Source organism: Saccopteryx bilineata, chromosome 12, assembly GCF_036850765.1.
Source record: "Saccopteryx bilineata isolate mSacBil1 chromosome 12, mSacBil1_pri_phased_curated, whole genome shotgun sequence".
Taxonomy (NCBI): Eukaryota; Metazoa; Chordata; class Mammalia; order Chiroptera; family Emballonuridae; genus Saccopteryx; species Saccopteryx bilineata.
In genome coordinates, this window is record NC_089501.1 from 6,350,872 (window position 1) to 6,364,210 (window position 13,339).

Genomic DNA, 13,339 nt, shown 5'->3' on the forward strand with positions numbered 1-13,339 from the left:
TAAGACAGAGAGAATTAAATGACCAAATTGGAGTAGAAAAAAAAATCAAGAATGAAGAAAAGAGACACAGACGAACAAATATAATAAGATGGGATAGGTTATAAAATCTGCAGATTATTCTTGATTTTGAGAGGTTGTCGTCTTGCTTTTTCTTTTCTGTCTTTCTGGTCGGTGACTTTGTACCCCGGGTTCTGCCCCTGTGGCACGCTCTGGAAGAGGTTTGCAGTTGATAATTCTCTATGGCAATGTCATGTATTGGGCTTCAGTCTCGTTGGCAGCCAAGGTTCATTAGTGTTTATAGGCTCCAACAGAGAGGATCTCTCACTGTGAGAGTGTTCCTGGAGCCTCTCTCCTAGTCTTTCCTTCAACAATTAGAAGCCTGATAATCCAGTTATGGGGTTGCTGCTGCCGCTGCCTGGATAGTAAGAGTCTCAAAGAGCTGGCAACTCCCCACTCTGTTCCCACTCAGCACAGGGCTCTGAGTAAGGCTCAGTCAGTCAGACCTGCCAGCATAATCAGGCGTGGCTTCCTCTCACTCAAAGATCTCTGGCTCTGCCCCTCTGTGGGATAACTCGAGTGCCCACTCCTGAGGCGTTCGGAGGAATCTCTAGCCAGACAGGTCACACTTCGAGTGAAATCCCTACCCACACGGAAAAGATCGAGCTTTGGAATTGGCTTTCGCTCTATCCTCGTGCGGCTTTCCCAAGGGGCTAGGGCTGCCTGAGATTCCGCTCCTGGCCCGCTCACAGACCTGCTCCTCTGTGGGAAAAACACGGGCGCCCACCTCTGAGGAGTTCGGAAGAATCTCCTGTTCACTCTTCCTGCGTGAGTACTGACCAGATTTTGAGGCTCAGGCGTCCGGGACGCCTCTCACTCCAAGAAAGCCCTCTGCCCACACGGAAAAGTTACTGGGTTGGAATTGGCTTTCGCTCTGTCCCCGTGCGGCTTTCCCAGGGCGCTGGGGCTTCCGCTCCTGGCCCGCTCACGGGCCTCTGATTCTGCTCCTCTGAGGGAAAACACGAGCACCCACCCCTGAGGAGTTCGGAGGAATCTCCTGCCCACTTTGCGTGCGTGCGCACTGACCAGATTATGAGGTTCACACGGGATGCCTCTCGCTCCGCGAAAGCCCTCCTCCCGCACAGAAAAGTTCCGCCGTTGGAGTTGGCTCCAGCTCCCTCCCCGTGCCCGGTCCCCTCAGGGCGCTGGGGCTCCTAGGAGATGCTGCTTTTTGCCCACACAGAGGCCTCTGACTTTGCTTCTCTGTGGGTTAGCATGGGCGGCGCCCACCCCTGAAGTGTTCGTAGGAATCTTTTGCCCACTAACCACGCCAACCAGGAGATGCGGAAAATGGCTGCCCCACTTGTCTTTCTTTGTCTGGGTTTGGCGCGCGCGTGTTAGCTTGAATTGCCCAGGTTTTTCCACAGCTTGGATCTCCGTGCCACAGCCTGATTTGGCTGTACCGCAGCCTGGAACTATTCACTCCCTACGCCCGCCTTAGTTTCTATATTCTCAATTCTCAGTGAAAGCCATCCTGTTTGGATTAGAGAGGAAGGCGGAGCATTTCTTACTCCTTATTTCCCCCGAAGTTTGACCATATATTTAGCCAATCTTTCGCTTGATCCTACCTTCGGGTGTGTTGTGAAGCATCTGAAGACTCCAAGGATAGGTTTTTCTGTTTCTGGTTGAAGTACTTGTTGAGTTTATGGGGAGATATATATATATATATATATATATATACACATACCAAAAAAAATTATGAAAGAAAATAATGCCTGTAACCACTTTGATGCCATCTGACAGGGGAAATGTGAGACAAGGAAAAAGTGGAAAGACACAGTTGTCTTAATTGATTGTGGTGAATATATCTTACTTTTGCAAAATCTAGATTATTGAAGTTTTTTATGTTTTTCTGACTGGACATTTACTGATATAGAAATACATACATAGGTGTTATGGACTGAATGTTTGTAGGGTTCAATGAAGCAATGAGAGTGGGGCCCACATGATGGGAGTAGTGCCTTTTTAAGAAGAAACAACCAAACTCCCTTTCTCTCTCTCTCTATCCCCTTCTTGCATGAGCATAAAGAAGTTGTATGAATACACAGTGAGATGGTGACTACCAGTACTTAAAAGCCTTCAAATGTAATCTACCTTGATCTTGAACCTCTAACCTGCAGAACTGTAAAAAATAAATTTCCTTTGTCTAAGCCACTCAGGCTGTGGTATTTTGTTATGGTAGCCTAGCAAACTAATACAGAACATAAAATGAAAGTAAAAAAATACCAAATATTAGCTAAAAAGAAAAGTTTAAATGATAGTAGAAAAGCAGGCTAAAGATGAAAAGAAAGAAAAACAAAATAAGAGATGAGAGGAATGATAAAGAAATGTCTTCCTCCTTTCTTTTTAAACCCTCCTATTTGTTCTCTTCTGATTTGTTTTACAAAAAGAGAAAGGTGTTTGGTTTTATGTTTTATGTTTAGTGGAAAGACCAACTATGCAACTACCCAGGGAACTGAAATAAGATAGAAAGTCTAAATAGGCTGACCGGTGGTGATGTAGTAGATAGAGTATCCACCTGGAATGCTGAGGTCTCAAGTTTGAAACTCCAAGGTCATTTGCTTGAGCATAGGATCATCGACCTTGAGCACAGGTTCACCAGCTCGAGTGCAGGGTCACTGGCTTGAGTATGGGATCATCAACATGACCTCATGGTTTCTGCCTTGAAGCCCAAGGTCACTAGCTTGAAGCCCAAGGTTGCTGGCTTGAGCAAGTGATCAGTGGCTCAGCTGGAGCCTCCCAGTCAAGGCACATATAAGAAGCAATCAATGAACAACTAAAAGTGCTGAACTATGAGTTGATGTTTCTCCTCTCTCTCCCTCTGCCTCTCACTCTCAAAAAAAAAAAAAAAAGTCTAAATAATTCAGGTCAAATTCCTCTTTTTCCCCCTAAACCAGTGGTTCTCAAAGTGTGCACCAGGGCATGCTGGTGCACCCTAGAAGATTTCCAGGTGTGCCCTATGGTATTCCAGAGAAATATATGCCTATTGGGGACCAAAAAACCAACAGGGTTTTTGGAGTTTAGGTTTTTGGGGACAGAGGTGTGGGGAATTGGCTGTAAGCTGATAGTCTGCCCAACCCCTCACCTCACTTGCCTGAATTAGGTTGCAAAAGGCTGTTAAGCTGTGGTGCTGGATTGTTTACACTATCCTCCATGTTCCCCGGAAAACTGGAGGCAAGTTTCTTCTATCCTTTGTCTGGTGTAAAGTTAAGATGATATGTATGGTGGGGGTTTTGGATTGATGATTAACCATAAGGAATTGTCTCTTGAAGCCTTTTGGATTTCTATAAAAGAAGAATATGTGGCAATATCTAAAAAAGCTTAGAACATTTTACTACAATTTTCAACATCCTATTTATGTAAATTAGGATTTTCTACCCTAAGCACAATTAAGAGCAAAAAGAGAGGCATTCTTCAATGTATTGACGAGGAAATGAGAGTTTACCTTTCAAATATATGCTCAAACATTGAAGAAAAAAGAAAAGAAAAAGAAGAATATAAGCCTATCTCTTAATGAATATAGATCTAAAAATCCTCAAAAGACATTGGCTTACCAAATTCAGTAATACATTAAAAAGATTATACACCATGATCAAATGGAATTTATTCCTGAGATTCATGGTTCAATAGCCACAAAAATATCATGTGATCATATCAATAAATGCAGAAAAGCATTTGACAAAATCCAGCATCTATTTATAATAAAAAAAAACACCCAGCAAAGTGGAAATAGAGGGACTATACCGCAATATAATAAAAGCCATATATGACAAACTTATAGCTAACACCTTACTCAATAGAGAAAAGCTAAAAGCATTTTCCTTATGATCAGGATCAAGACAAGATTGTCTACTTTCACTCTTTTATTCAACTTAGTATTAGAAGTCCTAGCCACAGTAATCAGACTAAATAAATAAATGGCATCCATATTGGAAAGGAAGACATAAAACAGTCATTCTTTGACAATGACATGATACAATATAGAGAGAACCCTAAAGATTTCACCAAAAAACTACTAGCACTAATAAATGAATTAAGTATCAGGACACAAAATTAATATTCAATAATCAGCTGCATTTTATACACCAATAAGAAACTACTAAAAAGAGAAACTAAGAAAATCCCATTTAAAATTACATCAAAAAATACTTATGATGAAGTTTAACTAAGGAGGTAAAAGACCTGTACTCAAAAAATTATAGAACATTAAAGAGGCCCTAGTCAGTGGTTCAGTGGATAGAGCACTGGTCCAGTGTGCAGCCATCCAGGGTTTTATTCCTGGTCAGGGCAAACAGGAAAGGCATGCAATGGAATATTACTCAGCCATAAAAAATAAAATCTTACCATTTGTGATCATATGAATGTACCTAGAGGGTACGATGCTAAGTGAAATAAATCAGTCAGAGAAAGACAAAAAATTCACTAATATGTGCAATTTAAAGAACTAAACAAATGAACAAACAAAACAGAAACAGACTCATAGATACAGAGAACAAACTAAGGGTTACCAGAATGGGAGAGGGTTAAGAAGCTGGATGAAAACGGCAAAGAAACTAAGATGTACAAACTGATAGTTACAATATAGTTATGGGGATGTAAAGTACAGCATAGGGAGTAGAGTCAATAACGTTGTAATAGCTATATATGGTGTCAGGTTGGTATTAGAATAATTGAGGGGAATACTTCGTGAAGGATATAAATGTCAAACCACTCTGCTGTATACCTGAAACTTATATAAAATAATGCTCTCAATTGTAACTGAAAAATAAATAAATACCTGTATTGTGGAAAATAAAAAGAAAGAAAGAAACACATCTTACATGCCCTCTCTTCCCAGTTGACAGTCCCTGGTGGAAGGAGGGGGACCCTGGCTCTGACTGGAGTATGTGGTTTACCCTTAGGCAGTGAGTGGGAAAGGTTGAGAAACAATGACATAGAAGAACAAACATGGAAAAATATTTTGCGACAATAAAAAAATCAGTCTAAAAAAATAATGAGCATTCTCTCTTTGGTTTTTATTTCTTCTACAAAACAATTGTTTTAAAACTTACCAAAAAAATTTAAAGACACATAAATGCCATGTGGGAAATGAGAATAATATTTCTCTAATACAAAGGCATTAAAGTAAACAATATTTCAGGTGCTAGACTACACATATAGCACATTTATTCACTAAGACTGGAATGCCCTGAATGAATCAATTCTGTTATTTCCAGCATCAGTATTATTGGCTGTGGGTAATAATATGCCTCAACTGCTACCTTCTTGCTCATCCTGTTTGGTAGCCTCCTCCCAAGTATTTACCAGAGGCTTCCCGCGCGTTTCTGGAAGTTTCAGTGTTAGCAGTCCACTCACAAAGCACAAAATTCCAACAAGCAACTAGAAGGAAGTTAAAAAAAAAATAGTAATAAGTGACACATCAAGAAATAAATATACCCTTTAGAGTAGGGGTCGGGAACCTATGGCTCGCAAGCCAGATGTGGCTCTTTTGATGGCTGCATCTGGCTTGCAGACAAATCTTTGATAAAAAAAAATAATGTTAAAAATATAAAACATTCTCATGTATTATAATCCATTCATTTCCTACCGCTCATGTTCATGGTTGCGGGTGGCTAGAGCCAATCACAGCTGTCTTCCGGGACAACACCAAATTTTTATTGGATAATGCGTAACATATATGGGTTGTTGTATGGCTCTCATGGAATTACATTTAAAAATATGTGGCGTTCGTGGCTCTCTCAGACAAAAAGGTTCCCGACCCCTGCTTTAGAGAATGATTCTGAATCTTTTTCAGAGAAAAATAGAATTGAATTTGATATACCAGTTGACATTTTTATTCCACAGTGAGACCTTTGGTTACTTAGGCTGAACTAGGAGTTCTTTAACCCATTGTCTAGACTTAACCTAATCACCCATTAATTCATCCATTAAGCACTGTGGAGCACCTACTCCATAAATCCCAGTTACTGCCCACATTACTGTTCTTGCAAGCACTGTCCTAGGAGCTACTGCACAGAGGAAGAAAGAGCTCCTCTCCCATTCTCTCAGACTCCAGAGTCTTGTGGAGAAACCCAGCAACTGAGCCTTGGGTTGGGACTTCGCGGTCAGGGACTATCTTAATCAACCCTGTCCCTGCCCCAATAACCAGTATACTATCAGCATTCAGTATATGATGGGGAGTGAATGAATACATACATGCATACACAAATGAATTTCGATGAACCAAAACCTACAGAATTTAAGGGAAAACAAAACAAGCGCAATAGAAAATAATTGTTGCTTTAAATGGGGGGGGGTCATCTGGATTTCTATAAAAATTTACTATTTCTTTACTTTCCAGATTTTAACACATAAAAGTCAGCCTTTTAGACTAGCATCAGGTGTTTGTCCTAAAAAAATGCAAATCACATTAAAAATTAAAGTCTACATATCTATTCTCTATTGATCATTATGAAGATGTTGGATGGATTTTAGAACTAAATCTTTATACAGTCTGTAAAAATGTGTTCCCTCCTTACATAATTTAAATTCTTGTAGCAAAAAGTACTGCCTGAGAAGAGCTCATAAAAATAACTTAAGGCATGTTTTTTCTGATAAATCTACATACTTGGAGTGTCACAGCCTCTGAGAAAGACGAAACATTCTGAGCAACTGTGACATGATGTGAGGCCATGTCTATAACTGACGTGACCTGGGAAGTCCGCTTTTCATTTTGTTTTGCAGAATGCTGATAATCTAATCCTTAGAAATTCATGAGTAAGCACAGAAGCAGTAGTGGGATTTAAAGTGACATTTTAAAGGATGTTTAAAGGCGGTTTTTGGTGCTTCAAGACACAGCAGGCACAGCCACTGATGTGTGAATCCCAGATGAGCCCTGCGTCTGAGAAACACTGAATTGTTATTCTCTATTTAAACTCTCCTGGCCAGGAGTCGAAACAACAAATAGAATCAAATGGAAGATCTAAGACAGAGCTGAATTTTTCTTTTTAGCTTGGTAGTAATAATAACAGGTGATAAACAAATCCATAACCCTCCATTCTCCCCTCTCACTCAAGACCTGTTCCTGTGCCAGCCCGGCCAGCTCCGTCCACCCACAAACATCCCAGCAACGGTCCCTCCACGTCCCCCTCCCATGACCAGGAGCCTTTCACCCTAGTCAGGTCCCAGTGCCTCTCACCCCTTCCAGCAGACTTCTCTTTGTCACATATTTTTTTACCTTTTCCTTGCCACTGACTAGTAAAAATAAAAGCTTTCCAGCCTCTTATCTCCAAACCCACTCTGCCTGGTAACTTGCTACCTGTGTGGTCTTGGGCAAGCTACTCAACTTTTCTGCTCCTCAGGTGCCTTATCTGTAAAATGGAATTAATAGTAGTGCTTTTGTCCCAAAAGACTGCTGAAAAGATTAAATAACACTTGTAAGGCACTTAAAACAATGCCTGGCCCAAAGTGGGCAGTCAATAAATGTTATCTTTTAAAACAAAATGGGCCGTCTGCCTGGGCCCACAACCACCCCAGCCTCTGACCCACCCCCTCCCAGATCCCCCAACCCCCTCCACCACCGCCCCAGCCCTCACTGATTCCCTCCCGCTCTCCTTCAGTCTTGCCCTCAGCAGCCGGCCCACTCCTGCTACCCACAGCAGCTGCTCTTCCCAGGCCCAGTGCACTGTTCCTGTGCTGCTGCTTCTCAGCCACAGTCTTCTCCTGCCTTCCTCTCCTCCTGGCTGCTGGGCCTCAATCTCTGCCCTGGACTCTTCCTCCATCACACCTTAAACGTTCCCCAGGTCCTGCTCTTCAGTCTCCCTCACTCTTTCCTCACCTTCGTATGAGCTGACTCCCAAATTTGTACCTCCAGGGGGGGCTGTCCCCTGAGCTCCAGACGGGAAAGGCCTGTGCCTCCAGGGCTCATCCTCTGCACTGTCCCGCAGGCACTCATTCTGCACCGCATACTGTCCTTCCCACCTCAGCCCCGCTCCTGCTGCTGGGTTCCTTCCACACCCGAGAACCATTCTCACATCCCTCCAGCTGCCCCTCCACCACATTCAAGAGATCACAGGTCCTGTGGATACAACTTTTCCATCCTATCCTCTCAAACCCACTTTTAACTCAAATGCTTTTCCTTTCTGACCTCCTCTGAGAGCCTTGCCCATCTCTCCAGACTTATCACCTAACTCCTGCAGCGCATCCTGAGTATTAGCAATACTTGCATCTCAATCCTAATTGGCCAGGTTCCTTTTCCTCTAAGCCTGTCTTTCTGTTCCCTCTGCCTAGATTTTCTTTCTCCCCTTTTCCATCAGGCTAACTCTTACTGGCCCCTCCGGATACAGATTAATGCCCCCCTCCCCGGGGAAGCCTCTCCTTTAGCCATGGCCCCATTTGGTGGTACTCTCCTAGAACCTCATAACCCACCCTTCCCCACCACAGCCCTTGTCTCTCTCTGCCTTCCCAGCAGATGGGTCTCTCAGGACGGAGGCTGCTCCTTCCACTCCTGCTCCGCAGCAGCTGGAGAGAGGTTAGCCCAAAACCAGCACTCGCTGAACTCCTGCCAAACGCGCTGATGAATACAAATCTGAGATGAATTAGGAGTCCACTTTTCTGTGGATTACTAGAAAATAATGGCTAATAATAAAAGCATCAGAACATTTTTCATGTACTTCCTTTTGAAAGAGAAAATATAAGCTTATCTTCTAGATCAGCGTTTCCACTCCTCCAAAGGAAAACGCTGGCTCCAAGGCCGTCTGACGTCCAGAAATACGCTTAAAGAGCAACTGAACAATCTATTTTCTTACTCTAAAAACAAACGACATCTGTTATCTCCAAAGGAAGTACATTCACAGAATATTTCTGCAAACACACACAAGACCCTGCTGACAGAAGCTATTTTGGGAAAGGGGACTGGGGCAGTAAGGGTCAGGGAGGAGGGGGAGGAGCTTATTTCTTCGCAATCCTTTTTGTACTGTTTGTTGGTTTAACTGGTAAAGGAAGGGCATGGTATTTGGGTTTAAATCCAAGCTCTGTGACCTTAAAGCTGTGTGACCTTGAGCTAATAACAACTTTCTGAATATCAGTCTCCCCAGCTATAAAATGGGGATAGCAATTAGCAGTATCTGTATTCTGTGAAGATTAATTTTTCTAAAGCACTTAAAAAAGAGCTTGTCACATAACAAGGACTATTTAAGTACCTGTTATATAAATTAAAAAGTCTCTTTTAACTAGTCTGTAACTGACCCTTACAGATGTCCTTAAAAAGAATCTTTATTTGGTTTTAGTAAATTTATAAGAGTTTGCTTTAATAGATTTATCCACCCTCTTCTTTGTGTTTCAGCTTATTGTATTGATATTTTTTATTATTAATTAATTTATTTAGACAATTAAATTTAACAGGGTGATATTGGTCAACCAGAGTACATAGATTTAGAGAAAACATCTCCACATCATTTGGACAGTTGATTATGCTGTATACCCACCACCCAAAGTCAAATCATCCTCTGTCACCTTATATTCTGTTTCTCTTTAAACCCCTCCTCTTCTCCCCTCAGTTTATTGTTTAAAAAAACAAAACAACAACAACAAAAATAACCCTTTCCCATTTTTATCCTTTATTTATTTAATGAGGAATGTCAAGTGCTAGCACAAAGGAGGTGCTTCTAGAAAATTCAATACCCTAAAATGGGCACTGGTCCTTCCAAAAACACCTTCTTTTGCAAGTCAGCCTGTCATTGCTCCACCTCAGACTCAGCCTATGACAAAGGCTGGCATTCCAATACCCTAATTAAGCAAACTCGGCTGACTGCCTGTTCTGGAACGTGAGAGAGGTGCCTGTGCCAAGCCAAGGAGGGCCAGAGAACAGATGCATACCCACCTATGTGTGCAAGGTGATTTTAGGTAGTAACAAACACTTTATTTTATTACTTGTGAGATTCTGTTAATTTCAGAAAAATGTTTAAACAGTATAACACCTATGATTTCACTGTTATTATTTTAAAAGCCAGCCTATTTGATTTTTTTTTTTTTTTTTGTATTTTTCTGAAGCTGGAAACCGGAAGGCAGTCAGACAGACTCCCGCATGCACCCGACCGGGATCCACCTGGCATGCCCACCAGGGGGCGATGCCCTGCCCCTCTGGGGCGTCGCTCTGTCGTGACCAGAGCCACTCTAGCGCCTGGGGCAGAGGCCAAGGAGCCATCCCCAGCGCCCGGGCCATCTTTGCTCCAATGGAGCCTCGGCTGTGGGAGGGGAAGAGAGAGACAGAGAGGAAGGAGAAGGGGAGGGTGGAGAAGCAGATGGGCGCTTCTCCTGTGTGCCCTGGCCGGGAATCGAACCCAGGACTTCTGCACGCCAGGCCGACGCTCTACCACTGAGCCAAACCGGCCAGGGCCCTATTTGATTTAAAATATTAAGCAAATTAAAACATGAGTGGAGCCTGACCAAGTGGTGGCACAGTAGATAGCACATCAGCCTGGGACACTGAGGAGCCAGGTTCAAAAGCCTGAGGTTGCCAGCTTGAGTACAGGCTCACCAGCTTGAGTGCAGGGTTGCTGGCTTGAGCATGGGATCATAGACATGACCCTATGGTTGCTGGCTTGAGCCCAAAGGTCTCTGGCTTGAAGCCCAAGGTCACTGGCTTGAGCCCAAGGTTGTTGGGTTGAGCAAGTGTTCACTGGTTCATCTGGTGCCCCTTGGTCAAGGCACATATGAGAAAGCAATTAATGAATCACTAAAGTGCTGCAGCTACAAGTTGGCGCTTCTCATCTCTCTCCCTTCCTGCCTGTCTGTCCCTGTCTGTCTTTCTGTCTCTTTCTCTCTTGCTAAAAAAATTAATAAAATAAAATAAAAAACACATAAGTGGAAGCCCTGGCTGGTTGGCTCAGTGGTAGAGCATTGGCCCGGTGTGTGGATGTGCTGGGTTCACTTCTCAGTCAGGGCACACAGGAGAAGCGCCCATTTACTTCTCCACCCTTCCTCCTCTTGCTTCTTTCTCTCTTTCTCTCTCTCTCTCTCTCTCTCTCTCTCCCCCTCTCTCTCTCTCTCCTCTCCCTTCCCCTCCTGCAGCCATGGCTCTATTGGAGCAAGTTGGCCCTGGGTGCTCCAACTCAGGTGCTAAGAAGAGCTCAGTTGCTGAGCAATGAAACATGCCCCAGATGGGCAAAGCATTGCCCCCTAGTGGGCTCTCCAGGTGGATCTTAGTCAGGTGCATGCAGGAGTCTGTCTCTCTGCCTCCCATCCTCTCACTGAATTTAAAAAACAAAGAAAAAAAAAAAAAAAACAGGAGCAGAATACAAGGTGAGGGAAAAGCTTTGCTGGACCCAGTGGTAGGGATACAAAATATCCTATCCTGCACGAGTTCAACAGTTTAACTGGTGGGGGGTGGGGGCAAACAAAGACATACATATAACTAATAAAGCCAGCTTGTGACTGTGGGCTGTGAAAGGGGCACGCACAAAATGCTATGCAAACATGGGAAAGGGCGCGCCATTGGTTCTGGATGGCCTTTTGGGCAAAATGCAGTTTTCTCTGTGTCCAGAAAATACACAGAGATTGCCTCCTCTAAACTCCTACAGTGTCTAGCCTCCTACCAGTCACCCGGCAGAGACAGAGCGTGAGGATGGACCAGGAAACAAGCTCCTGGACAGCCTCATCCAGAAGTGCCTGGTGAGGCAGGTGCTGTCCACGAAACCTGGAAAGACCCCATGAGAGGGACCACATTGTGTCAATGGCCATGGACTTCATAGAAGTACTGCGAAGAAATCACTGCCTTAACTCATCTTGTAGTTCTGGTAACCCCTCAAGGCTTCGTCCCCGATGGAGTTCATGCTTCTGAGATGTTTGAGTCCTAATATTCAATAGTTCTTGGATTTTCCTCTTAAAAAGGAAAAAAGGTCTATGTCTGTCTATCTATACAACTATCATAAAATATGATTTAAGTATAAAAAAAGCATCACACAAATGCACTTTAAGAAACAATACTGCCCTGGCCAATGGTTCAGTGGATAGAGCATCAGCCTGGCATATGGACATCCCAGGTTTGATTCCTGGTCAGGACACACAGGAGAAGCAACCATTTGCTTCTCCCTTACTCCCTCTCCTCCTTCTTTCCCTCTTCCCCTCCCACAGCCAGTGGCTCAATTGGTTTAAGCATGGCCCCAAGTGTTGAAGATAGCTCCGCTGGAGTGCATCAGCCTCAGGCACTAAAAAATAGCTTGGTACTTGAGCATTGGCCCCAGATGGGGTTGTCAAGTGGATGCTGGTCAGAGTGCATGTAGGAGTCTGGCTCACTATCTCCTCTCCTCTCACCTTAAAAAGAAGAAGAAAGAAAGAAAGAAAGAAAGAAAGAGAGAGAGAGAGAGAGAGAGAGAGAGAAAGAAAGAAAGAAAGAAAGAAAGAAAGAAAGAAAGAAAGAAAGAAAGAAAGAGAATTATGAGCCTGACCTATGGTGGTGCAATAGATAAAGACTTGACCTGGAATGCTGAGGTCGCCAGTTCAAAACCCTGGGCTTCTCCAGTCAAGGCATATACAAGAAGCAACTCGTTGATGCTTCCTGCTCTTCCTCCTGCCTTTCTCTCTATATATCCTTTCTCCAAAATCAGTAAATAAAAGCTTAAAAAAATATTGACCTTTGGTTAGATCTAGTTCTTGAGGTCTTAAAAAGAAAGAAAAAAGTATTATAAAGCAAGCACATCACACTCTTTCTCACCCCCACAAAACAGTGCTTGCACCCCAGAAGCCTCTCCCTCCCTCTTCTGCAGTGGTCCTGACTTTGTCACTTAGCCTTATCTGTTTCCTCGGTTTTAATATCACTTTCATGGCTACAGGATGCCTGTGTAAAACTGTTCACATTCTCTTAAAAAAGAGAGAGAGAGATACATGGAAGCTTGGTAAGGGGGATGGGAGAGAAGCACTCTCTACAGCAGGGATGTTCAGGAGGACAGTGGGTGGGGCTGAGTGTGGAGAGGAGGGGTGGTGTGGGAGGAACCAAAACAAACTAGGTTAGATGGGTTCCCTCTGGAAAGGACCTGAATTGGATCAGGCAGTTTGGATTTTATTCTGAAGGTGAGGGGGCTGCTGGAGCAGAGCTGTGGTTCAGTAAGCTATTCTGGGGTGGAGGGTGGAGTGCAGGGAAAAGGCCTGGGAGGTGGAAGTTGATGAGGAGTTGAACCGGAAACAGACCATCTGGGGAGATTTTGAGAGAGAAGGTGAGGATTTAGTGTCCTGGATTGGGAGGAGAAGGGGAAAGAAGAACAGGGCAAATAAAAAGCTGATGTTCAAGTGTCATGCTGGAGGCCTC

General features: G+C 43.5%; 1 protein-coding gene across 1 annotated transcript in view; it reads right to left on the reverse strand.

Moving 5' to 3' along the window:
• Positions 1-5,058: 5,058 nt before the first annotated feature.
• The window catches only part of SLC22A16 (solute carrier family 22 member 16), a 40,342-nt gene continuing 32,061 nt past the window's right edge, over positions 5,059-13,339 (reverse strand). The window contains exon 8 of the mRNA XM_066247854.1: positions 5,059-5,436. Coding sequence (XP_066103951.1) covers positions 5,308-5,436 — 129 coding nt within the window. The 3' untranslated portion in view covers positions 5,059-5,307. The remainder of the gene's footprint in view (positions 5,437-13,339) is intronic.